The 27,988-nt window shown below is 40.4% G+C and overlaps 1 protein-coding gene across 1 annotated transcript; it reads right to left on the reverse strand.

Moving 5' to 3' along the window:
- Nucleotides 1–3,613: 3,613 nt before the first annotated feature.
- On the reverse strand, nt 3,614–27,770 carry LOC311021255 (TBC1 domain family member 12-like). Its single transcript, XM_084021712.1, has 13 exons — nt 25,962–27,770; nt 16,920–17,052; nt 13,571–13,695; nt 12,572–12,654; nt 12,191–12,308; nt 12,007–12,113; nt 11,268–11,351; nt 10,468–10,562; nt 9,967–10,038; nt 9,439–9,567; nt 9,232–9,341; nt 8,567–8,825; nt 3,614–8,470 (listed from the first exon to the last, which is right to left on the reverse strand). The coding sequence occupies exons 1-13, from the start codon at nt 27,410–27,412 to the stop codon at nt 8,399–8,401; spliced, it is 2,838 nt and encodes a 945-aa protein (XP_083877838.1). The 5' UTR covers nt 27,413–27,770; the 3' UTR covers nt 3,614–8,398.
- Between the last annotated feature and the right edge of the window lie 218 nt (nt 27,771–27,988).

Here is a 27,988-nt window from a genome sequence, read left to right on the forward strand (position 1 = left end):
CATTTGACTTATTTTAAAATTTTATTTTGAGTATTCTTTTACGGATTTGAACTCTGTTGTTGCTGGTGCTTTTCCTGCTCTTTAAGCTCTCATCCATTCCTCTCCATGCAGCCTCCGTTGCCCTGACCTCGGCCTCCCCGCCTCCTGCTGTGGTATCCCAGAGGCCCCCGGGGCACCAGGCTCCTTCTTCCCCTCCAGCTCTACCTCTACAGGAAAGCCCCCAGACTGCCGCCAAATAGCTCCACAGATTCTTCCTGTGGCTCAGATGCAGCGAGAGGCCCCTCGCAGCTTCGCCTACCTTCCACCGCAGGGCCTCGGAAATACCTGAGATCCCCGAGTGTGGTCGCCGTTCATCTACACTGCTTTGACCGAGATTCACTACCAAGAGATTCAAACCATAGATGTTCACACTGATTCAAATGGTATTTTTTTTGGATACTGATTGTATCTATTGTAGGATGTAACCTGCACAAGAAAACACTTTCTGACCCCATGGGTAGCAGTCCCACTGGTGTGCTGCTAAAGGGCATCCTACATAAACCAAGAAACAAAATCAAAACACATGAAGAGACATGTGATACACGATTGTAAGTTACGCATATAGGTGTTCCAGCTGAAATAGGGTTGCTGTGGGTTGCTGTGCTTTCATAGATCACTAAAAGAGAAAAAAAAAATAGATTCAATGTAAGTTTCCTTTTTAAAGCATCTACTACTGCATTGTACTGGCAAATGTCATGTACATCTGAATTTTAACAAATATAAAGCAATATTATTACTCTACACATCTCATAAGTGTACCATAATAATAATAGTAATAGGATTATTACAATGAAGGAAAAGAGAGAAAGTAAATAATTAATCAAAAAGAAAGCATTATTGGATTGGAAATCAAGCAGAAAACTGCTTCGTAAAGCACTGAACTGCACTGCATATTTATTACTTTACACATGCTTTTCCTTGTCCTTTCCTTGTGATCCTTCTTGACCATTCAAATATAAATGTGCTTCACAGTAACCTGTCTTGTCCACTGACAGATCAAAGAATAAAGCTGCCAGGTTACATTGGTCATCAGACTCCATCTAGTGTTCTTAAGTGTACACAGCATAACTTCCTCCAAAACTATGGAACAATTATCATTAAAGGTCATAGAATAGTATGGCAAAAATCATCATAAATGTCAGTATAGTATGGCAAAAAAAAACAACTTAAAAAGTCATCATATAGTATGGTAAAAATCATATAAAGTGATAGTATAGTATGGCAAAACAAAATTGTCATTGTATGTCAAAAATAAGTGATGAAAAATGTCAGTGTAGTACATTGTGAAAGAAAGTAAAACTCTAGTATGGTAAAAATGTCATCAGAACACATGGTATAATTAGAATTAAAAATGTAATAAAAAAATTATAGTATAGTGTGGCAAAAGAAATATAAAAAGGCATGGTATAGTTATATATTATATAATGTAATGTGTGTATATTGTATAGTATGTCAAAGAAAGTGATTAAAAAGTGATAGTACCATATGTATTAAAAGTGAAAATAAAAGTCATAGTAGCCTATAGTATGTTGAAAAAAGTAATGTATAGTATGTCGAAAAGTGATAAAGTCATATTATGCCATGTTGAAAAAAGTGGGGGGGGAAGTCATTTTACAGCATGTTTAAAAAAAATGAGGAAGAAAGTCATGGTACAGTATGTTGAAAAAAGTGATTAAAAAACTGGGGGGGGAGGGAGTTATATTATAGCAAAAACAAATGTCATTTTAGCATATCGAAAAAAGTTATAAAAAATGTCTTAGTATATAGTATGTCAAAAGAAGTTACATTATAGCTTTTCGAAAAAAAAAGTCATAGCATGTCGAAAAAAGTCATAGCATGTCGAACAAAGTCATAGCATGAAAAAAAAATTATAATAAAGTAATAGTATAAAAAGTCATAGTAGCATATAGTATATCCAAAAAATGCAAATTTTTTGTTATGTAAACAACGTGATTAAAAAGTCATGTCATAGAATGTAGAAAAAGTGATGGTATATCATGTTGTAAAAATCATGTTATAGCATTGGCAAAGAAATATCATAAAAGGTCATTGTATAGTATGGCAAAAAAATGTTATGTATATACAGTAGTATGCCATGACATTTCATTAAACAGCCATCATATATTTCATAATAATAATATATATTATTATATATATATATATATATAGGAGGTAGAGCGTTTAGCTGGCAACCGCAAGATCGCGATCCCCAGCTCCTCCTAGCTGAGTGCCTGGTGTCCCTGAGCATGACACCTCACCCCAATTGCTCCTGACGAGCTGGCTGTTGTGATTCATAATTGTCATAAAAATTAATAGTATAATATGCTATGTCATAAAAATGTCACAAAGTCATTCAAAATTCATGATTTTGAATGTATATTATATATATAGTATATTACATGAAGTATGTATATTATAAAAAGTCATAGTATAGTATTTAATTTAAAAAAAATGTGTTTCCACACAGTTTAGGCTTTGTGTTTTATGTTTGCGTTTGGAGGATGAGGCTTGTTTCATTCCACACTGAACTAATTTATTAACAACTCATTCAGTTACATCCATGTGCATTCACACTGTGTCATTTCATCTAATCCTAATTACTTCCATAGATCTGTCAGGTAGTACTAACAGCTGTTGCCACATAGTGGACAGAACGTGTAACAACACCCAATCATCACAGTCTTACACTCATTAAATACTGAAAACCAGCCACATTGCTAAATGTACTACTTTGGGGGAAAAGCATTTAAATACTTTTTAAGGGCCTTGTAGCTTAATTTATTAAACGTTTAAACTTTTAAGGCTACATGGACACCTGTTATCTGCTAATTACTCGCTAAACTACGGAAGCACATTGCATTCACTGGATACAAAAAAATGAGACGCCTTATCTCGTAATTACGAGAAAAGATCTCGTAATTATGAGGTCAGGATCTCGTAATTATGAGAACAGATAAAGAAGAAGGAAACGTCTGTCAGAGAAATCCTCTCTCAGTGGCAATGATGGCGCCATCGCAGTTAATCTGCTATTACCACCTTCTCAGCTTGAGACACTGGGAAATTCTGAGGTTTCTTGAAAATGAAGATGATTTAAATATTAGTCAACACTGCACATGCATCTCAAGACGTTGGGATTGTTCAGGCGGAAAGCCCAGTCTGACGTGCTGGATGTCGCTCTCTTTCTGCAGGAGCAGTTGAAACAACACGGGATGCGTCATGGATACAAATTCATGAGTGAAGCGGTGGCTAATGCGGCAAGTTTCCTCATCTCATAATTACGAGATCTTTTCTCATACTTACGACATCTTTTCTCGTAATTACGAGATAAGGCGTTTCATTTTTTTTTATCCAGTGAATGCAATGCGCTTCCGTACTAAACAACCATGGTGCACATGTTTTAACAGCATGGATATGTTCAAGTCTGCACAGTGACACCGTATTGTTTCTCTTTTTACCATCATCTCAAGGTCCACTTCATTTCTTCCAGACCAGATGTACATTTTCCAAGATCAGTGATGACGTTTACACTTCTGAAAAATGTAATTTGTTGCAGATTCAAAGGACAATACAGAAGCCAGTTTGCTGAGATATTTATTTACACATTCAACTAGTGGCCATTATATGAAAAGAAAGAACTTTTTTTTTTTTTTTTTTTTTACAGTTTATTTACATGACCTGTAAGGCATTATAAAAAAAAACTGTACATTGAAATTTGACAGAAAATAATAAAACTCACATAAAACAAAGCTGAATAAATCTACATGAAAGTACAGGATACAACGAAGAGCGACGATGAAACTTAAATAAAATGAATACATGGAACATATTAGGGAGAAATATCACATTAATCTCATCTTCCCTCTGCAATTGTCTGAATATTACAACAATGATATGGAATGAGGTGAGACAAGGAAACATTAAGCTAGCCTGCTGAGGATTTTGGGTAAGTACACTGAATAACTGTCAATGTATCGCCCTCTTAAAGACCATATTTAGCACTTTTATCTTCCGAGTTGGGAAGTCCAAAAGGGTGAAGATGACAACAAACATACGGTAACCTCTTTCACCATCAACACATCTGCCTGTCTAGTTTGGGACATCCTTTACTTCTTCAGAATGATCTTCGGTAAAAACATTTCATTTTTTAATTGTCTCAGTTGTATAACACTGCCATAATGAATCCGTTTTAAACTCAAGATGTTAGTTAAAGGTTCTTTATGGGGAATTTGGAGTATATAATTGCCTTTACAATGGTACAGATACTACTCAACTACATCTTTACATAGCAAATAGTTGTTTGATGCTCATGTTAACGCTGCAAATCCCATAATGTAGAACCTTCAATCACTATGGAGTTTAAGACACCGACATCTAATAGAAACTGAATATTTGTTATTAATTGACATGACAACAAACATTCAGTTAGCATATAGTACATATTAATACTGGAACAAAACCTTAATGATCGACAGGATTGTTCAAAAAATGGATGGTCATTAAATAAAACCTTAAAAGAAATTAAACATGTTGCTATTAACACAAAGAAATTGGTATTTTAATTGGTGTTTTTCTTCCATTTTGGGATTTTAATCTAGGTTTTTGGCTTCATTTTTTATATTATTTTTGTATTAGAAACCTTCTCAGGATCCTTGCAACAAAGCCAAATTGGGAGCAGTAAAATATAATAAACTTAGCTGTGGGAACACAATGATGAAAGACATCGTGTTATACCCAAACTCACAGATATGTGAAAATCAACTTCAGAAATCAGAACTCAAAGTATGAGGCCGGAAGTGGATTAACGTAAACCTGAAGAAGTCATTTATTACCTATAAACTGACCTTTTAGAGCAAGTTCATCATTGAGCGCCATTGCACTCGGGGTTATTAGTGTACCCGTCTTTAAAAAAAAAAGTTGCTCATGTTCACAAAGTGCTAATCATTTTATATTGCCTTCTCTTTTACATTGTATTATTCATTAAAACTTAAGTGTAGATACACTGGAGGTGTGTTTACTTGAACTGAGGAACCAATGTGATGTGAGTCAAAACTGCAGCTTTTCATTTGTTTTTTTCCTTTTGGGCAATGCATGTGCTTATAATGTATTTATTAAGCCTGTTTAACTGTATGAAATCATGCTGCTTCCAAAACCTGTGTTGCTTATTATTAATTCATAATATGACTTGACTCAGTCTCTATTTGTTTTATTGTCAAGTGCTTGGTCAAGTTTTATTTTAAAAAACACTTCCTCAATTGACTTCCGAAATAGCTGAGAAATTATGAGGCGGTGTAAAGTAAGATGATTTGTAAGAGTTTCTGTAGTTTTCTGAACGAGTGTAGTAATCTAGGCAACGTGATTCAGTGAACACAGCCTTTGGCAGTTCATACAAACATCAACACAATCAACAGCCGGATGGTGAGTTCTCCCCCCACAAACAACACCGACACCCGAATGGAAACATGCATACCGACTTCTGGTTGGGTGATGTGCAACACCAAACCCTTATTCACGGAGTCATTTGTTGTGACAAAATGCAGAAAGACTCACCAGAAAAGAGGCAACCTGGAGGTATGAAAGAGGTTGACATTCTGACCCTCAACACCTCTCAAAGTGTTGGCTTAAACATTTATTGTAGACAAAGTTTTGTTTTAATCATATTATGTGATATGCTGCAGCTTTGATTTTGTTGAGATTTTTCATTTTTCCACAATTGTAATTGTCTTTATACGTTTTATTTCTGGTCTGTTTGTCATATGAAGTAATGAAGAAGACCTCGTGCTGTACATTAACAGAAAATGAAAGATAGCAACAATAACTTCGGAAAAGGCAAGTAGAACTTGAAAATACGAATAAATAAAATCCTTTCCGGTTTTTACTGCCTCGCCTAACCTCCTCTTCCTCTCCCTTCCTCCAGGGTTACTAGTCATCTCCAGTGAGTTTTCTGCTTGGACAACTGTAAAAAGCTGCCGTTGACGCGGTAGTTCGCACTGTGAGAACACTACAAAGCAGCTGCTTGGTCCACATTTTTAAAGCCGGCTCATTTGCTGGTGGGTAAGTGGAAAATATTCATCATCAGTAGTAGTGTGTGTGTAGGGGGGATTGGTCATCGAGCGGTAGGGATGAAGTGGAGGTGAAGTTTACATTTATAGTGTAGGTAAATCAAAGGAGTGTCAAAACAAAGCGACAGAGCAGACACGGATATGATGTAAAGCACTTCAAAAGGCTGAAAGGCCTGACGGGGCGACGAACTGTCTCTTTAAGAATATAATCCAGATTTAATACATGGAATCGAGGAGCGTCTTCGTTGCCGTCGTATTTAAAACCACTTACATAATTATTTTTAATGAAATGGTGGTTAGCACAAATACTTTGATTCAGTGTGCCTCCTTTAGAAGTTAATGCTGGATACAGCGTTGTTACTAATGACTATTTTTATTATCAGTTAATTGTCAGATTATTTTGGATTCACTTTCTGATAATCTCCTAATTGCTTTAGCTCAAAAACAATTGATCTGAAACTATTCCAAACTGTCTTTTTAGACTGCTGTGCTAAACTGAATATTTTTGGGTTTTAGACAGTTGATCGAACAAAAAATGGTAATTTGAAGATTACTTTCTGCTCTAGGAAATTGTAATCCACATTTTGTTATAATACCTGATCTTTTTTTAGAGCATATGATGCTAATGAGCAGATTTAATTCATACAATAACAATAATCAACAATAATTGATCATTGCAGATGAAATTGTCTCATCTATAAATATACAAACATATTTTAAGAAGTCTAATTTCACAGATTGATATGTGGAGATGTTTTGGAATAGTCCAATATTCCATTGACAATTATATCATATAGTGTGTGTTACTATTCATCCTTCAAATTTCCTGTAGAGTTTGATTCTCTCTAACCACCGAAAGAGGAAACAATGAGGCACTTAATGCCCCGTTAATATAATTTGAGCTCACTCTTTGTAGTTTTGTGGTCATGACGACGCTTCAGTGCTACATATATAAAGTGCTCCGATAAATCCGGATCCTTGAAACACTGATTTAAAGCTGTGATTGCCCTAAGGTCCTACTGTGGTTCTTCCACAAGATTGTTATGGGTCATGTTTGACCCAAACAACATTAAAAAAGCTGAAACTTTCTTCTGACACTGTCTTGTAGCTCCTTCGGATATGAACCCATATTTCATGAATTCATGTATGGTGGAATTATCATATACTTTCTTTTCTTTGTTTAATTTAAAACACTATAAAGTCACTGTCATTGGTGTTCAACCAGACAGATTTTAAGATATCTACCAGCACTAATTGTCCCCATATACAGTTTGATTCTGATATTCAAGATAACATTTTAAAGTATTAACATATGTAGAAAATACTACATGAGCCCAATGGACCATGGAAAAACGTCCAAAAACAGCTAAATATTTTGTCGACTCGTACTTAATTAGGATCACTGATGAGATGTGTATTATTTAATTTCTCGGTAATAAGCAGAAAGACTACACTGTACAAAATCATTTCCCCATTGTTTTTGCCCTGTTTTTCCTAACTAACATCCCATATTCAGTCAGTGTGTGGGTTTGTTTTTGTTTTTTTACCTATAATGAACATTTTAAAAAGCTAGGAGATTAAAGTAGGATGCAACTTTTGTCAGCTATAACCAGTATATCAGCATCAGCCATGCTAGTGCAGATTCCCATCAATTCAAGCAAAAAATGAATTACAGCATGAAATCAAAATCTACAAGGGCCTACATTAATAATTAAACCGCAGAGGAAAGTTTTGAAGCATTTAGAAAATCGTTAGCACCAAAAACTAGAATTTGAGCCTTTTAGGAGAATTACACGGGGCCCATTGCTCGGTTTCAGTGGTTTTTGTGTCCCAATATGGAGGCAGAATGTTCACACAGAGTGAGTTTTCCCTTCCAGCCTGCTGAGGAAATAACACAGAATATTATCTGAAAGTCTGTCTTAATTTTCCAGCTTGAGTAGGCTGGCAGAATACGGACACTGTGGCTAAAACAACTGGTTGCTTCTCCAAAATCTGTCCCGTGAAATACTGACGATGGCTGTTGAAGTTCAAAATTAACAAACCATTCTGGTTTCCCATTCTTGTTCCAACACAGATTTTGCTTCTTCCTTCCATGACTGGATGCATAGGCTAACAGCTCGTCTCTGGCCCAAAATACTGATGTCAGCTTCCTCTTTCGTGGCTGACTGGTGTTCCCTTCAAGCGTGGCTTTCTGGACTGAAAGTTTAGTTTCAGGCTATGTAGCTCCAAGCTTCACAGCTAGCCTCGCGTTTATTGATTAGTTTGAAGAAAGGTGTCATTAGCGTCAAGGTTGGCTAGTGTTAGCTTCTCAAAGCTGGGCTGGTGTTTTTGTCCATCTCTTTATTTACATCCTTCATCAATGCGGTGAACACCTGAGAGAAAACCAGAAATTTGACACAGAATCAGAAACACATTCACTTACTTCACCCTTCTTTTTCGGAGCCCTGAACTCTGAGTGTGACGCTGACCTGAGCCCAGCGGCGGTTCCTGCTGATCATGTGCGTGTTGGCCATGGCGGTGAAGAGCGTGTGTGCTTGCAGGTCCTCCGGCAGGCGAGTTAGGAACTGGGCAATGTGGATGAAGTCCATCTGGAGCAGGACGTCCTCAAACAGACGCAGGATACCGAGCCCCGTCCGAAACAAGCTCTCCTCCCCGTCCCGACAGAAGACGTCCCACACCCGACACGCCACGTCCAGAGGGAGGGACTTACTGTACAGAGTGAAGATCCTGGACAGAGACACACAAAATTGTACTTTTACTGTGTCAATGGCTTTGATTCAAGTCAAAAATATGAATTGCATTGATCATTTTGGTAATTTTTCTACTAGCTACTCTCTGGCTTTTTGCTTTACTTCAGTAATATATATTTTGAATGTTCATTTTTTTCGAAATCCACGTGAACCACTCTACACATGGGCATGAATTAGATCCACTGCATGGCACTTATTTAAACAGAAAATGCATCACATTTAAAGCTTGTTCGTCTGTTACTCCTGCTATTTCCTTCTTTCAATAACAGTGGTCAAGAACACCAGCAGCAAATGCTGGTCTGAATATTTCTTTCACCTCTGGCAATTTGTCATATAAACATCAACAGTGTTCTGGAAAGACAATGGAGACTTTAATAACTCACCAGTCGATCAGATAGAGGTCAGGGGTCAGGTTGTTGGCTTGGAAGTGGCTATAGAGACGAGGCAGGTTCTCCTCAAAGAAAACCTCAAAGGATGCAAAATACTTTAACATCTGAGAAGAGAGAGTACAGAGAAGATGTAGGTCTTGAGTAAACAGAATAACTATCATAAATAACAGTGTTATAGTGTGTGTGTATGTGTGTGTGTACCAGTTCGTGGTCGACTCTGAAGAAGGCCATCTGACAGGGTTTATTGAGCAGATTGGCGAAGGTGATGAAGGCTTCGGCCTCCTCAAGGTTGAGGATCAGCACAGCAGCGATAAATGACATTCCTTGGACCTGAAACACCACAACAACACAGACTCAAAATCAGTGCCTTCTGCTGATTGATCCATTCACAACACTGAGCGTTAGCCAGCACTTTTGAAGAGATACTATTCTTATGATGGTTGTTTTGGTCTTGGATTACAATCCCAATTCTCTTTTTTATTGGTGTTCTATGAACACATCCAATTAAAACCCTAACACTGTGCATATACTTGAATCACGTAGCTGTCACGTTCTGAATATGTGCTAGTGTTTTGATAGAATGATTTGATATTACCATTTCATTCTTTGTGGGATGTGGGTAGAAAAAGTATCGGTAAACTTCTAAGCAATTGTAAAAATAAATAATAATAGGATACAATCTAATACAGTTACAATTACAAAAATGTTGAGGGCTGAAAGTAAACTCACATAGCCAATGTCGGGTCTGTAACAGGTGTAAGCCCCCAGTACACTGTGGAGGAGGTCATGGTAAGGACCACCCTGAAGAGATAAAAGAGTTAAGATTCAGAGACAGACAGATGGAGATGGAAAAGTGGAAAGGAAGAGAGGGATAAATGGTGGCCAGCTTTATGCAAAGTAAGAAAGAAAAATAGCAGAGACAAAACTAATGTGAAAAGAGAAGAAAGAGATTTATTATGCAGGCTTTCAGTCAGAGACTTACTTCAAGGCCTCAAGAGAACGCATTTGAAAATGACATCAACACTTTCTTTAATGGTTGTCACTAATGTATGTTGTTAGCATATCCACATGCAACTCCTCCTCGTCCTTTAACTCTCAGATGGTGACAACCAGACAAAATATTATCACTCTGGAATTAAACTACCATGTCCTCACAATGATAGAAATACCAGAGCACACATACGCTCCTTGCAGAAAGCTGAAACGCAGTACATGTTCCAGATTATATACCTTCTGGAAGATGAAGAGAGAGGGGAAGGTTCTGGAAATATCCAGTTTGATGAGGTCCAGACTTGACTCTCTGTCAGCCAGAGATGCCCCTCCATCTAAAAGGAAAACACAAAAGATTTAAAAAAAAGAAACATTTCAACGTGTTATTTCAGTTGAGGTGGTTGTTTGTGTTTCCAAGTTTTATTTAATGGCACATCTTCAAGTTGACTGTAGAGGCTCATTTCAGACATGAATATAGGAACTACAAAAGTATTGCATATCAGCACACCTGCTGATCATACTCGGCAAACAAAAGCACATGGCGATTGAGTTTTTGAAGTTACTCTCACTGCCAGAAGGCTAGACAGAGTTCACATTAACAAATATCAGGTAATTTAAAGTCTGTTAGCTGATAGCTAGCTATCGCCAAATTGGTGATTATTTAATTTATTATTATTATTTTGTAAAATCCCATGGTTAGGCATGCAGTGTGGACTTGTGCCAACCCCTTCTTCTGTCGACATGCACTTAATGCCAGCAGCAAATCACGCATCCAAAAATGTTGACATACATTTACAAATTATTTGGATAACTGATATTGGGAACCTAAATGGTTACTTTCTTGCCTCAACAACAGCTTAAAAAACGTTTTCTTTTGCAAGTTAAGTATGATAATGCTGGCAACACAAAGAAAAGTAATTGCACTTCTGCTCTAAAACAGAATAAGATGAAATGAAGTGCCTGAGTTCAGGCCAAAGAATTAGGTGAATAAGAGTAACTTGTTGAATTTTTATGTTCCAGTTCAGACTGGGGTGTCGTACCACTCTCGTTGTCGTTGACTGAACTGGTTTCACTGTAACTCCTCCATTTCTCTTTGGCTCGGGACAGGAAGATCTCATACAGCTCTACACAAAGAACAACAGAAACCATGAATCAGGTTTTATCTTTGACATGTGAGACAGAAAAGATCAGAAATTCCAGTGATTGGGCCAGGCAGCCACACTGCTCTAAGACAGAAAAACATTTAAAGACATTTAGTGCATGAAATGTAATTCCTTAATCAACTCCATTAACACAATCACAAATATAGACATTCTATAATTTTATATATTAAAAGATAATTTTGGATCTAGACTTTTCGTATGTAAACAAATCCCATAAAAAGACCAAGGGCTCGTCTAATTTCTCTAGATTATGGCACCTCCATCTCTGTGAGGCATTTTGAAGGAATGTCTTAATCCCTAAAATGCAGCTAGGATGAATTTATACGTTTGAAATAAACAAATAACATGAAACTATGTTTGTGAGGTGTGTTTTTGACAGTCATTTCCTTAAACAGCTGGTCATTGTGGTTTTCAATCAAACACTTTTGTTGGGGACTGTTTTTAGCAGCGGAGTAAACAACATTAAGTGATGTTATGAGTATTTAGGCAACGGATGTGTTTTTAATATTTTTTGGACAACATATATTGTAATTTCTGGTTTTCATTGTTAGTTTGGGTCTGAACATGAGATTCGCTGACAATAAGAAAAATGTGTTGTGTGTGTGTGTGTGTGTACCTGGGGTGATGTTGAGCTCATTGCCAATGGCGAGGCTCCACACTCTTCCTCTGACACTGGGAGGAAGTCCTTGCCACCAGAGCTCCCTGACACGCCTCGTTCCCTTCCTGATAACACAATGAGCAAAATAAACAAGCTGCACAAACATCACAAGGGCTGTGCACACGGGGCTTTGGAGACGTACATGGTGTCCCAGTGCGGCAGGATGTCATTGTTCCAGACGACCATGGCGTTGGAGATGCTGTCCTCCTGTCTGTGTCTCTCCTTCATCTGTCGCTTCTTCCTCTGGGCTTCCTTCATCTCTGATGGGGGATCGAGTGAGACGGTGTCACATTTTGCTTACTTTTAGTCTTTGCTCTTCCTGTTGACTAACTTTGTCCCTGCTGGCTATTCTATCGGTCTGAACGGATTCAATCAAAGCAGAAAAATGGCTCTGCATCAAATCAATTGTGGAAATGTATTCTTGCCAACTAACACTTTTACTGTATTTTTGGCAAGTGAAGTAAAGAGTTCATTTTAGACACTGGTTGCAATTAAGTGTGTGTGCTTGTGTGTCTGCGTTTACCTCTTCTCTTGGCTCCTGCAACCATTTCATCGTACTCCATTTTGTGTCTCTGAGTTTCCTCCATAGATTTGGCAGGTAGGTTCCTGCAAGACAGAGAACTAGTCAGACAAACGGACACACACTTACTGAACATGGGCTCAGAGTTTAGGGCTGATTTATCCCTGATTCACCCCTCCCAACAACCCGGAAGAGAAATCAGGTCTGGGACCTTGGTCGCTACCAATGTTCTGCCTAGATTATCAGGTTATGTGATGGGTTTACAGGAACAGTCTTAAACATCCATTGTGTGAGTCTCTTCTTTCTTTACTGATACTTCCTGTATTTTTTAAGGTGTACTTTAAGAGCCCTTGGTGTGGTTACAGGTTCAGAGAACAGTGACTAAACCAAACCACACCCTCGGTGACGCTGGTTGTGGTCAGAGGTACTACAGATGGCAGCAAAACAGGCTTTTCCACTTACTCTAACTAAAATCTGAAATATCTTAAATATGCAGCACTGTGGCAATGGCTGCATATCAGGATTTATACCTGAGACTAGAAGCTGGTTTGCTTGCATCAACAATTCTACACAACTTCCAGCAGATTTGTGACTGCAGAACTTTCTATAAAACAGGCTCAGCTTACACCATGCCTGTGATTATGGCTCAGTTGTCCGAAACTAACAATAAGTTCTCCTTATCAATGAATCTGTTATTGTCAGGATTGTTCGATTACTTATTTGGTCTATAAAATATCACTCAAGCCGATTCTGAATTTACAGCAAATGTATTTAGGTTACACCGTACCACCCACGGGACAAACTTTACAATGAATAACAAAAACTATCACTAACAATTATAATATGTGAAATAGTTTATATTTTGTTACCCCCCCAATTAAAGACACTTTGTCAGTCCAGGTTCCTGTGGCAGTTAGTAAGAATTAATCACTGGACACTTTTCTCCGACTGAACCAGTGAAAGGTGATATTTTAGCTCCATGTGTCTCTGACTGGTACTCACGATGGCCGGTCCTCCAGGATGAGAGCGGTGGTGGAAAGAGGCTCAAACTCCAGATTCTTTCTCCTCCCTGCCCCCAGGGGAAGCTGATGACACGAGGACCCATCAGAGTCCTGCTCCTGTATGTCCTGGGGACATTAACAAAGACATCCGCTGTCACAGCGAGCTGAACCTCTAAGGTAGATTATGTTCCACTTAGGGCTGGGCAATATATCTATATAATATATGATAATATATAAACATATTGTCTTAGATGTTGGATACATATGTATGTACATATCCAATTCATCATTAATTAATTAATTAGTAAAGCCACAAACTGCAGCACTATACATTTTAGTTAGACTCTCATTTAAAACAAATTCTAGTTTTAAATATTGGGTAAAACAACTTAATAAAAGGTCCATTATTTGTGTCACATGGTCTTCCTCAGCAGCTGTAGTTTACCCAGTTGGCAAGGCATTATAGTTGTTCATATTTTCTGACAGAACATCTACTAAAGGGACCTTGAATTGACATTACTTTTGGCCAAAATATGTTTCCAAGGTGAAAAATGAACTGCAATTTTGACTTTTAAGCAAACGTGGATACAACCTTTTTCTCAGCTTGGAAAAAAAATTGCATTGCATTTGGGAAAACTCATCTACAGAGGAAGCTACTAATGGAAATGATACATTTACTTAAACATCTCTTGATTTAAATACTAACAGAGATGTTGCACCTATACAACAGGCCAACATAGATGTAGAGTTGGTTTGTTGGAGGAAAAGGTCTGTAGTCTGTATTCACTTAATGAATGTCAATGTTTGTGTCCATGCATGGGTGTGAACTTGTATATTTGAGGTCAAACGGCTGAAGCAATGCACAATAAACAGTTCATTCACAGGAGCAGGACAGCTGCGGGTCAACAACAAGCCTTTTATACACTGATTTCTGAGCATCACCAGCAGAGGGAGACTCAGTTCACACTCTGATGGAAATTTGCTGCCTTGTCATCAGTTTCACTATGAAGTTAAAAGTCATATGTATAAAATCATGTGACTGATGCAGTGAAGTTAACTACACCGTGAACGTTGCTCTGGATCATTTACAGAATTTTCGCAATTAAACCTGCAACATTGGAACATCTCAGCCACAACACCATTAGTTAAGTCCAACATTGATGTGGGTGATCAGGTCTGGCTCACAGTCTGTGTTCCAGGTCATTCCACATGTGTTGGATAGGGTTATAGTCAGAGCTCTGAGCAGCCCAGTCGAGTGCTTTGACACCATACTGGAAAAAGCATTTCTTTTGTGCGTGGGGGACATTGTCATGTTAAGACAGGAAGGTTGATAAACACAAGCTATTCACACAAAACTGGAAGCACAACGTTGGACACAATTGTATGCTGTTGCATTACGATCTTCCTTCATAAGGACTATGGGGCCTCGACCAAACTATGAAAAACAACCGCAATCTAAAGACCTTCGCTGGGTCCGGGTAGCCACAGAGCTTCAGGTTATGAAGCGCCCTATTGTGCCGTCTTCGGTCTCTGGTGGGTGCCTGTCAACAAGGGTGACCACATACTTGTAGCTAATGTCATCAGATGAGTTATATTAAGATTCAAAAGGTGTGCAAACCGCAGAAATTAGTGTCATGATATATCACAGAGGCTTATAATGAGGATTACTACACATGATCAGAATCACAGGATTCAGGATTATCATTTTTGCACTAATCTCTCTGAGCTAATTCCTATGTTCCTGCACGAACTGAATTCAAAGGAAACAGCTCAAATGAAGAAAGCCCTTCTCCTTCTTCTCCTCCACAGTTGTGTGTGTCTGACGTGTCAACCAACTAAAGCCAAAGCACATCTGGCCAGCTCCTTTCCTGATGAATCATCTGACTCTGGCTGCCATCATGTGAGCAGAGCGAGTGCAAACGCCAGTGGCTGTCAGATGGTTTGCTGTTAGTACTGTCAGCTCTCCTCTGCCTTCACACTACACAGTAAGGTCAGAGGTCCTCCCTGGAGCCGGACTATGTACAGCAGGAATTTGCCGTCTTCATCAAGCGTACTTCAGCAAGATGGGATTGTGCCACGGCCTGAACACTTTTCAGTGTTTATCTGATATGAAAATCAAACCTCATCTAACTAAACTCTACTGCAGTGTGTGTGTGTGTTAGGATACCACCTGCTCTAGATTGCAGGAGATTAACAGCTGTGTGTTTGAGTGCATATGTGTGTCATTGCTGGCACAGCCTTATACCACACAGCAGGTGGAGGATAGAGGGTTGAATTGTGTGCGTGGGTGTGTGTCTGTGTGGCGGAGTTGGGGGGTAATAATCTGCATCCTCAGCTGCAGGCAGTGTAAGTTGCCTAGCGACCACATATACACACAATAAATCCATTTTACACTCTCATTCCAGCCACCATCTTGTATATAAACAGACGCAGGCTAACAGCATTAGTCTCTTTAGCCAAACACATACATCATCAGCCCAACCAATGAAGCATCAGCTTGATGCACTTCACTTTGTTGGCTTTAATTTCTTTGCCACACGGAATTACAATGCAGCATCTGGACCTTATAAAGCGCTTTTCCAGATGCTCAAAGATGCTTTAAATAAGACAAATGTCTTGTTTTGTCTAAACAGTCTAAAACGTATTCAGCTTACAGCTAATGAAGCTGCAACATTTGCACATCATAGAAGGTAGATAGAGAATGTTTAACATGTTTGCTTGATAGGTGTCTTAAACAATGTCAAATTAGTTTGATGTAGAACTGATTTGCTCACTACTGTGCACAGGATAACAGGTTGAGCGAAATCTAACACAGTGAATGTGCACAGCAGTAACATTGTTACTATGAGAGCCGACTGATTCTTATCTGACCTGTATTCCATTATGACAGACAAAAGCTACCTCCTCCCTGATTTGCCACACACAGAGGGTCTCACAGGAGAGGAGTCATTGATTCAGAAACTATTGTTCCCCGCACTCTCTCTCCAAATAAACATTTCCATTTCATGATCTCCTAAATAGTCCTCAACATAGCAAGTAACCTAACAATGTTAAATATTTGAAATATGACTGCCAGAGACAACAGATATTCACAAAATTTTGATATGGCTAATATATAGCTACATACTGCGATACCAATGAGCCTCAGCCACCATTGCTAAGCAGATAAAGCCAATCAGAGGTGTTAGTCTGAAAGCACCGTTATTGCAGGTGGGAAAAAAGCCTTTTCAAAATTCAACCAAAACTAACCACATAATACGACATTTATTGAATTTAAACTGACAGACAGACATGAAGAGCTCCAAATGATGACGGTCAGTAGACAATGTGAGTGAGTTTAAAGAGCCAACCTGCTGTATGGACAATGTGGAGTTGGAGTCTGTAGACGGATCTTCTCTGGCTCCTGGCTTGCCAAACAGTCGCCACCCTGTTGCATTAGGGGACAATGCCTTGGGCTCTTTGGATTTTCTAGAAAACAGGCTTCTAAATGGGAGACAGAAAGAATAATCAGTTAGAGCTGATCTGCTGAAACTGAACTGCAATAAACCATATTGACTTAAACTTCAAAGGAACGGGAAGCAATGAAGTAGGAGTATAAATGTCCACAGCATTTTAACTAGAACATATCTTTCTTGGAACTTGCGCTCAAAAACATTTTTTTTTGTTCATATTTACTTCAAGCATTTGATTTTCACTGGATCTAATGTTTATGTAAAATCCAGACTGTCTAATCAGCCTTAAATCATAAAGCGTGTGCAGCGCATTCTCTCTGTTTGTTCAAAAATGGTTCTGGTGTGGATGATATGATCGCTGCAGGAAAACTTCTCCACACAGGAAGCCACAAATCGAAAAATAAAAGCCAAAATCCAAAACATGTCTCTTCAAAAGCAAGTGGGGGAAAAACAATGTCATCCAGAAAACTTTCCACACGTCGCAGGCTGGACTGAAACTCAAAACTGCACCTTTCCAGGTCAACATACCAACTCTGATATGTTGTACAGCACTGACAGAGAGACTGACATATTACTTATATGTAAGTGAAATCCTTAATGTTATTTTGTCAGCACATAAATTAGACATCCAACATCACAGAAAAATGAACCAAATCAATGTAAATGTTCACCATTGTTCCTACTTTAACTTATGTTTATGTCGTTGGAAACAAATTATGTTATGGTTCATATAGTCTCCTAAAAAGGAAATGATAATGAACATTTATTTTATTTCCCAAGCATTTCATTATTCTACCAGTGGCCTCTGAAATGTAAAGTTCTTGACGTCAGAGGAAAAAGCTGCAGAAAAACGGTTCCTCAAAAACACATGAAGGAAGAAATGAAGTTCGAAGGAGTAAAGGACGAAATGTGTTGAATTAATCTCTCATCGTCATTCTAACCACAGTCGTGCCGCTGCAGCAGTTTTTCAAGGAGCAAAAAAGCTGCCAGATCAACAGTTTTACAGTGGAGGAAAAGTTTGCTGGTCAGCTGGGGGGGAAGACAAAAAGGGAAGGAGGGAGAGGAACTGGAGGTCTTAAGTGGAGACTCTCTCACGAACATACACACAACGCTGCTGCAGACAGCCGAGCAAATATTATTCCTCCTCTCTCAGCAGGCTCAACTTTCTTCACTCTGAAGTGTTTGAAAACCCAGTCAAGTGATAGAAACTGGTGTTTCCTTTAAAACATCCAACACTTGGACGTCTTGACAGCCCAATACGTGTGTTGGAAATATATTTGTATATGCATGTGCTTTTTAATTTGATTTAACTATATATATGTGTGTACATATTTTTACGATTTGCCTTTCTATGTTACATCCTATTATCTGCTGTGAAATGCATCTTTTTATCTTGTTTTCTGTGTCCACTCTCCATGATTTTGAGTCAATTAAATAGAGAAATATATAACATACACTCAACAAAAATATAAACGCAACACTTTTGTTTTTGCTCCCATTTTTCATGAGATGGACTTAAAGATCTAAAATTAATTCCAGATACACAATATTACCATTTCTCTCAAACATTGTTCACAAATCAGTCTAAATGTGTGATAGTGAGCACTTCTGCTTTGCTGAGATAATCCATTCCACCTCACAGGTGTGCCACATCAAGATGCTGATCTGACATCATGATTAGTGCACAGGTGTGCCTTAGACTGTCCACAATAAAAGGCCACCCTGAAATGTGCATTTTTTTGCTTTATTGGGGGTCTGGGGACTCAGAACCAGTCAGTATCTGGTGTGACCACCATTTGCCTCATGCAGTGCAACACATCTTCTTCGCATAGAGTTTATCAGATTGTCAATTGTGGCCTGTGGAATGTTGGTCCACTCCTCTTCAATGGCTGTGCGAAGTTGCTGGATATTAGTGGGAACTGGTACACGCTGTCGTATACGCCGGTCAAGCACATCCCAAACATGCTCAATGGGTGACATGTCCGGTGAGTATGCTGGCCATGCAAGAACTGGGACATTTTCAGCTTCCAAGAATTGTGTACAGATCCTTGCAACATGGGGCTGTGCATTATCTTGCTGAAACATGAGGTGATGTTCATGGATGTATGGCACAACAATGGGCCTCAGGATCTCATCACGGTATCTCTGTGCATTCAAAATGCCATCAATAAAATGCACCTGTGTTCTTCGTCCATAACAGATGCCTGCCCATACCATAACCCCACCACCACCATGGGCCACTCGATCCACAACATTGACATCAGCAAAGCGCTCACCCACACGACGCCACACACGCTGTCTGCCATCTGCCCTGAACAATGTAAACCGAGATTCATCCGTGAAGAGAACACCTCTCCAACGTGCCAGACGCCATCGAATGTGAGCATTTGCCCACTCAAGTCTGTTACGGCGACGAGCTGGAGTCAGGTCAAGACCCCGATGAGGACGACGAGCATGCAGTTGAGCTTCCCTGAGACGGTTTCTGACAGTTTGTGCAGAAATTGTTTGGTTATGCAAACCAATTGTTTCAGCAGCTGTCTGAGTGGCTGGTCTCAGACGATCTTGGAGGTGAACCTGCTGGATGTGGAGGTCCTGGGCTGGTGTGGTTACACGTGGTCTGCGGTTGTGAGGCCGGTTGGATGTACTGCCATATTCTCTGAAACGCCTTTGGAGACGGCTTATGGTGGAGAAATGAACATTCAATGCACGAGCAACAGATCTGGTTGACATTCCTGCTGTCAGCATGCCAATTGCACGCTCCCTCAATGCTTGTGGCATCTGTGGCATTTTGCTCTGAGACAGAACTGCACATTTCAGAGTGGCCTTTTATTGTGGGCAGTCTAAGGTACACCTGTGCACTAATCATGATGTCAGATCAGCATCTTGATGTGGCATACCTGTGAGGTGGGATGGATTATCTCAGCAAAGCAGAAGTGCTCACTATCACACATTTAGACAGATTTGTGAACAATGTTTGAGAGAAATGGTAATATTGTGTATCTGGAATGAATTTTAGATCTTTAAGTCCATCTCATGAAAAATGGGAGCAAAAACAAAAGTGTTGCGTTTATATTTTTGTTGAGTGTATATAAATTATGTGTAGTATTTGTAGGTTTTTTGAACCATCGATAAACACTTAACATGATACTAACATTTACATTTAGGTCATTTAGCAGACGCTTTTGTCCAAAGCGACTTACAATAAGTACATTTGTCAAAAGAAGGAAACAAGGAAACCACAACGAATCATTGCCGATAAAGTAAGAGCTAAAAGTAGAACAAGTGTTAGGTCCTCATCTGAGTAAACTAGTAGTTCAAGAGCAACAGTGCTACGATCAGAGTGCTATAGGTAAGGTTTTTTTTTTTTTTTTTTTTTTTTTTTTTGGGGGGGGGGGGGGCGGGGGGGAGGTCATGCTAGTCGACACTTGAATTGTTTAAAAGATGAAGGAGAGCCTTTTCAGAAAAGTGTGTTCTCTCTTGGAGGTCATGATATTCACTAAATTTTGCATAAACTGTTGTCTTCATAACACTATTCCCTAAGCTTTGACAGATCACTTTAACAATGATCAAAAATAGTGAGGTAGTAACAGAAAATCATCAAGGTATGCTTTGTATGTAAAAATCTGAGTGTGTATAGTAAATACAGCTCTCTGATAAATGTGGAAATGGAAAAGTGAAACAACACAGAAACAGAAAAGAGGAAGTTATTTTTTCTACTTACTGTGCATATTTGCTCTGGGTTTTACCAACTGGGGGGCAGCTGCTCTTTAAATCAAATTAGTCATTAGTTTCTATCATAAATTACTCTCTTTGGATGTGATTGTTGGAAGGTGGAAGATCACAGAAGAAGAAAAAAATAAAACTACATAACCTCAAACACGTAACCTGCAACAGTATCAGCTTCTACAAATCACTCCAGACGAACGTGAATACAGCTGAAAAGCCTTTCGGAGAGAAGAAAATGAGCTGTGAGCACTGTTAGTAGGTCAGATACAACAGGTTAGGTTGCCACTATTGATACTCCAGCATGGGAAAAATAAAACAAAATCTATCCCTCTGTGTCGTTCCATCAAGCTGTTCCTCAGATCAGAAGCTGCCTTGTACTCCCAGCGGCATCAGACACATTAAAGCACACCTGTAGCTGCAAATTTAAAAAGGCACTGTGGCTCTCATTTCGTTTTCAGAGATAAGCCACAAATGCAATACAACAGATGCATACGTGTGTGATAGGATCTAACATTAATTCCCTAAGTGGAGTGCACAGGATGTGTGATATAATTGTGTGAATAATTAACCACGGAGGTGATTAGGGCTAATTTAATTCCCAAGCATGAAGTCTGTGTAAATTAATGGAAATTAACAAAGGGAATTAGGGAGACAAAGCAGAACAGGTTGCAGTCATAACATTTGGAAAGAGACGGTGCTGATGGGTTTCATAAGTGCTCTGGGACCGTAGACCACAAACCAAACACCACCAAGACAGGACAGCAAGACAGCCAATATGTCTAAATTGCACAACAGCTTCCTTGATAATGAAGAAACAAATGTTTAACTTGATTTTTGAGGCTACCAGTACTGGTAACAACTTACCCATTGGTAATGATAACATCAAAATGTTTAGAAAATAAACATTGCACTTCAGCAAAAAAAAATCTACCACATGCAACCACCTTTACAGATGACAGCTGAAACCAGGACACATTGTGAATCTGAGAACCCGGAAACCATCAGCTATTGGTCTGAAGACGATTTAACTTCTGTGGCCAACAGCCAATATTTCTGGGGCTCCAGTGTCGGCAGCAGATATACAGTTGACGGCCAAAACGTTCTTCACGGTCCGATTAAAAACTTGAAATGCGACAGTGGAGTTGGGAGTTGACAGATGACGTCTGTAACTGGATTGTTTCACAGTCATCAGGCGATAGACAATGTGTTCCGCATCATTTGCTCTACATACAGACTGTTTAGCTGCCAGTAATCAAAGCCTGCTCAAACCTGATTGGTCAATACTACTCGGATTACAAATGGAAACCACGGCACTCCAGCTACCAAAACCTTGTCCAATAGATTCCACATCCATGTAGGTATCCGTTTATTGAGATTAAAATGTACCTGAATCTATTGAGATTTGAGAGCGTGTCAGTGTCGTACTGTTAGTAATGTAAGGATCCCTTCAGTCATGGCTGATCAATTTTCTGACTTTGGATAAATTGAATCTTGAGTCATTACCTCAAAAGTCACAAAATGTTAATACAACACGCTGTTGGGGGTTGGATCTTTGCACTTCCCACTGACCCTCCGACCTGCCCTCAGCTCTGTGACCAATCAGCTAAAGTAAAGGTTTTCCAGCACGGCTGTTCTCTCCTTGCCGTTCCTCTCCGTCTGTCTGGCTTTCCTCCGAGACGCTGTGACATTGAAGCTAGCCGCTGAGGCCCAGATCCAAACCAAAAGCCAGACCCCGACTCAGACAGAGATTTAACAAACAGATTTTTTTCTTCACCTGCCAACCATAGGATTTAAGAATGATCCCTCTGGCTCCAATACTCCACCTAGTCCTCTTTCACTTCCCTGTACATCTGTTACAGGAATGTTGCCACGGTGCTTAAGTGTTAATTATAATGTTAAGAGTTCACAAAATATGAACCTATTTAAATATTTGATCTCTAAGTCTGACTCACAATGTATGAAGAAATTAACTGAAGTAGAGCTGCACAATTATGGCCTAAACGTTAACCACGAATAACAATATTGAGATCATGATTGTACTTTCACATTTAAATAAACAGAACTTGCTTTATGCAGAAGATTGCCCAAAGACGTGGGCAATGTCGTACTCGAAAGGCAAAATAGTTTTTGTTTCATCCGCCACTGAGCAACTTTCATAGGAATTAATTGGCTGCTGCCTCCAGTGTTGTATACAATTCTCTTTATAGTTCCATGCTCTGAACTGCAGCAGCATAATTGTGCTTCATTTGATATGTATTGTTTGAGTGTGCATTGTAAGCATCAATATCACACATTGATAATGTTCATTTTATTGTGAGAAGCCAAAATCGTGAGCACGATTCATATTTAATTAATTGTGTAGCCCTAAACTGAAGAATAAAAATTAAACGTGATTATGTGGAGCAATCTACAATCCCCTCTACTGCATGATCAATCTCAGATATCTAACCCCTCTTGTTGCTGGGGGGAACAGTGCCAACCACTACACCACCATGTTGTCTGCTACTGCATAATCCAAAACACACAACTCTGATGCCAACTCAATTTCCCATCTTTCACCTGCCAAACAAGCAGCATCAATATTGTTTTGGAGTATAGTGTAGACCTAATGTTGGCTGTTTTAAGCTGCATTGTGGAAGCCTGATGCAGCCTAAGACTAGTAGAAGAGGCAGGGGCAGTAAGGCAGCCTGAACTCTGCTGCCATTTCTAAGATTTAAAAAAAAAAACAGCACTTCAGCACTAGCATGCGACTTCTCTTCCACCAGTCTGCTGCTTTGACTTCCTCAAACAACCTGCTTGACTCTCCTCCGATTTCTGAAGAGGCTCCATGTGCTTTCTGGTGTCAGTCTGACTACAGTCAAGCCTGGTGCCATACTTGTGGCTCATAGCAGATCAGAAACAAGGTTTAGGTGTGGCAGACTAAAGCGTTTTTCTGATCCACAACTATGAGTGCCACAGGTCTGACTCCACCATCTTAAGAACTTCTTCGACAGAACATGGTAGGAGGTAAAGGTATTATAAATACAAGTATGATAGAAACAATCTTTCCGTGATGTATTTATTTCCCTTAATTGTTTTAGGATACTCCATTGCTTGGGGGAAAGGAAATATGATGTTTTCTAAAAAGCAATGCTTCTACATTGTTTACTCTGTCTTCAATGTATCATCAGTTTCTGTAAATTTTTGAATGACAACGAAAAATGTATCCAACATTAATTCAGGTTGTATTTATTCTTGTCTAGCGACCTTTAAGTATGGTTGTTCAAAAACATTTTCAAACTCCATCTGAAAAGGATCATGTGATTGTGACAAAAAATAAAATATACAGAAACCTAGAAAATATTTTTCACACCTGACGCAAGGGGGCCCGACATCTTTGCTGCGTCATGGCAGTGGTGCAGAGGTTAAGTTGTGTGATGAATCGACCTGGTGGTTGACTCGGCTTCAGAAATAGTGAGCAGAGAATGTGGGCTAAGCCCTGAGGAAATAGGCTGCGAGTCAATGCTTACTGAGCCCTGCTGTATCACTTACAGCATATACACAGAACTGGGGCATGATTAACATGCAAGCTATTACACAGCTATAGATCACAGCCTGCAGCTAGAAGATTCTATAAAAAGGAGCAAGCTGATATAATATGACGGTCAAGTTTACCCGGCTAACATCCTCTTTAATCCCTCTTTACAAATAGAAACTGATATTAAATATGGACTTATCCCACGGTATCTGTCCCTCTCTAGTTTTAGATTTCAAAACCAAAAAATATCGCTGTGGAGGCAAAGTTTCACAGGTTGATGTTGACAAGATGACACGTTTCAGTGCATTTAGTAATCTGACAATCTGTTTGTTTCCGTTTCCGTCTCTTTTCCCCTTTTTTCATGTGGATAGCTGTAATGTTTTAGTATGCGGATGTAATCGGCTCTGAAAACGGAGTTTCTCACACACAACGGCGCCACATTAAATCTTGTGTTTAACAGTGTGTTTCTTGGAAATAAGACTCTATCCACTAAAGAAATCTTAGCTGACTTAGACTAAAACCAGTGATTAGTTGAATAAAAAGGAGCAGCCCTAGTAAGTAGTAGTCATTCTTAATTAAACTATACATTACACCCAGGTTTCTACATCTAGAAGTCTTTCTTTTTAAAGTACACAGCTTTCTTTAACTGGAACAGGACATTCCTGGTGCATGTTAACGTTCCCCTCTCTCCATCCAAACCAGCTAGAATCATACTCTCCATTTTTGCTCTACATAACACAAAAAGAGAGAGTTTAGTGAGGAAAGCAGGTGTGTACTGCAGTCAGCGGTCAGTAGTTGAACAAATGCCATGCCATGGGGACCAGATAGATGTGGTTTCGAGTTGAGGTGGGAGATGGAAATACAGTGCTAAGGACATAAAGTCTGCTCAAGGCAGTTACCTTGATGATGAGGAATGCTGCATGGTGGCAGTGAGTGTGAGGACGAGGAGGCACACAACAATGAAATAGTTGATAAACAAGCGTATAGTCTTACTGCTTGTGGATTGTTGCTGTTCGCTTCAGATCCTTTGGTCTGCAGCCTCACTCATAATTTCCTCTCCTGTCTGCTCTCAATCACAGAATCCCCGTACAATACTCCAAACCAGCGTTTCATTCCAATTGCATAAAATTCAGCCTGCCAAAAAAACTACTGTGTTCAGGAGTTCATTGCCAGTGTGCATTGTATCTCACTGTCGCTATCGCTGAAACAATTACCTGGTTTTAGCTCTCATTCTCAAATGAATAATACTTGTATGTTTTGGCGTCTGATCAGAATGATTTGTTAAAGCTTACTGGGATCAAACCATTACAACACTGGTCTTTAACTCTTAACCGTTTAAATCATGCTTAAAGTAACGGTAACTGGCAGCTTAAGTGTGTGTAGCCTAATGCAGGTATATTTCCAAACAGAAGGTGATCAAGTACTGCATTCCCTAAAATCAATGGATGTATATATTATATATATTGAAGTCCACAAATAGTCAGTTGATGGTTAAGTCAAATATGATGATGCATGAGTAGTCTAAAGCAAATGAGGACAGGAAAACAAATCAGGTGCTGAGACTGTTTGGGTTAAAGTTGTGGAAGTTTGCTTTTGTGGGCAGTTATAGCTTTGGGGCTTTTTTAAAAAAAAAAAAAAACACTGGATGGCGTGTTGACTACACGTGACTCAGAGACTGAGAGAGCACGTCACTCTACCTGGTGAAGAAATCAGCGATGCCGAACCGTTTTGGCATCAGCTTGGAGTCCAAGCTGTCTGTCTGTCTTGACAGGTCTGTCAGCTTGTCCGGGGCGCTCTGCCGGCGACCCGCTTCCAAAACGTTTCTGAAGTCCTCCTCGTACCCCTCGTCTCCAAAATAAAACGCCCCATCATCGTCGGGAGACAACGGGGTGGCGTCACAGCTGAGGGACAACACAACGTTGGGGTTAGTCCTCAAAGTCTGCGGCCTAACGGGTAAACTGAGGTTGGGGAGATCCTCCTCGTCCTCCCTGAGGTTGGGTTCAGAGAGTGGACTGTCACCGTTCGTGTTAGAGGGGAGTGAGGGGCAGGGTGAGGGGAGTTTGGCACTTGAGTCCTCGGAAGGGACCGGGACGGAGGGGTCGAGGAAGTGATGGAGCACTGGCTCAACCTCCCCCGAGCACTGAGAGACTAGTGTCCCACTGCAGTCGCTTTGGCTCCTTAGACAAAATTCCGACCGGGCCCCGTTTTCCTGGTTCGCCCCCGGATCGAAATCAATGTCGGTGTTGTTTTCTGGGGAATAGTCCGAGTCGGGCCAGTCACATGTTGCTCTGGCGCTGGTCACGATGTGTAAACCACCGTTGGCAACTTTCACTTCCTCACAGTCCACGTCGCATAAAGCGAGTCTCTGGCCCAGAACCGACGGGCTGGGAAGCATCAGTGTCTGTTTAAAGTGAGAGATATCCGTGTCGGCACCGCCGTACCCCGGGCCGTCCACATCCCCGTTAATCATGTCTACTGCTGGACGCTGGGTGACCGCGTCGGTGCAAGCACAGTTCCGCTGGTGCTTCCCGGTGCATGGCAGTATATCAAGTGGGAGAAAAGTCGTGATGCAGCCGATGCCGATCGCTTCTTCTACCGGAGTAACGTCGTCGGAATCCGGGGATTCCCCTATACTCTCCCCCGGAGGGTGCTGTCGCATCTCTCGGCCAGTCTCCACTGAAACCCGAACCCCGAGCACAGCTGGACAGGAAGCGTCTGTCGTCCCTGCGAGGCCGAGCCCTCCTCCTCCTCCCTCTTCTCCGACCTTCGTCGGCTCCTCCTGCCCGAATGACTCGGTAAAACCGTTCAGGCCGCCGTGGTCTCCGCGAACTCCCGAAATCACACAGCTGCCAGTCAACTGGCCGGGGAGGTACTTCTCCGACGCGACCAAATCCAACATTATCTCCCTCTCGTGTGGGGGCGGCTGTGCCAAGGAGTCTCTGTTTACATTCCTCTCGTTGCCGGTCACATAAATATGACTCTTCCCAGCTTCCTGACCACCGCTGAAACCGGCTAGCAGCGTAGTGCTGTGGTCTTTGAGTGCGATGTAAGCTTTGTGACCCGTCCCCCCCTCTTCTCTTCCTCCTCCTTCTTCGTTCTCGTTCACGTCGACGACAAACGACCCTCCGTTCTCCATCGTCATTTCCATGACCACTCAGTCCGTCGAGGGAGCCTCGGTCCCGGGCGTAAAATCCAGCTACGAGTCCTCCTGCCCGGTCGGCTCGGCTCCGCAGCAGCAACAGCAGCAGCAGGTTTTGTTGTTCGTGGAGGAAAGGGCTACCATTTTAGCCATCAACGTCACCTGACACTCGCCGGGTGGAACATGGTCATATGTGGTGTCTTAACATATCAGTATTGTCCCCTCTGCGAATTCAACGTCGCAAACGTGCAGAAGATTAATTAAATCCTTCCAACGTTTTAGCTGGCTGCAGCAGCGGCATTCCGGCCACAGTCCGGCGCCATCTTGAAAATACCCCAACAATGACGTCATGCCCCCCTCCCCTCGCTTGCTGACTGATTCGCTGGAGGTTTTACAGTGCCGCCTACTGTTCACTGCATGTAACTGCACCAGGGATTCCTGACCCCGTTGACCCCGTCAGTCTATAAGTATTCTAATTATTTCACAGTGGTGGATGACGTATCTTTACTTAGGTGAAAGTACTAATACCACACTATCAAAGTAAACCAACCAAGTTAGAGAGGAATCAGAAATTCAGACATGCGT

Source organism: Eutrigla gurnardus (genome assembly GCF_963514095.1).
Source record: "Eutrigla gurnardus genome assembly, chromosome: 11".
NCBI classification, from domain to species: domain Eukaryota; kingdom Metazoa; phylum Chordata; class Actinopteri; order Perciformes; family Triglidae; genus Eutrigla; species Eutrigla gurnardus.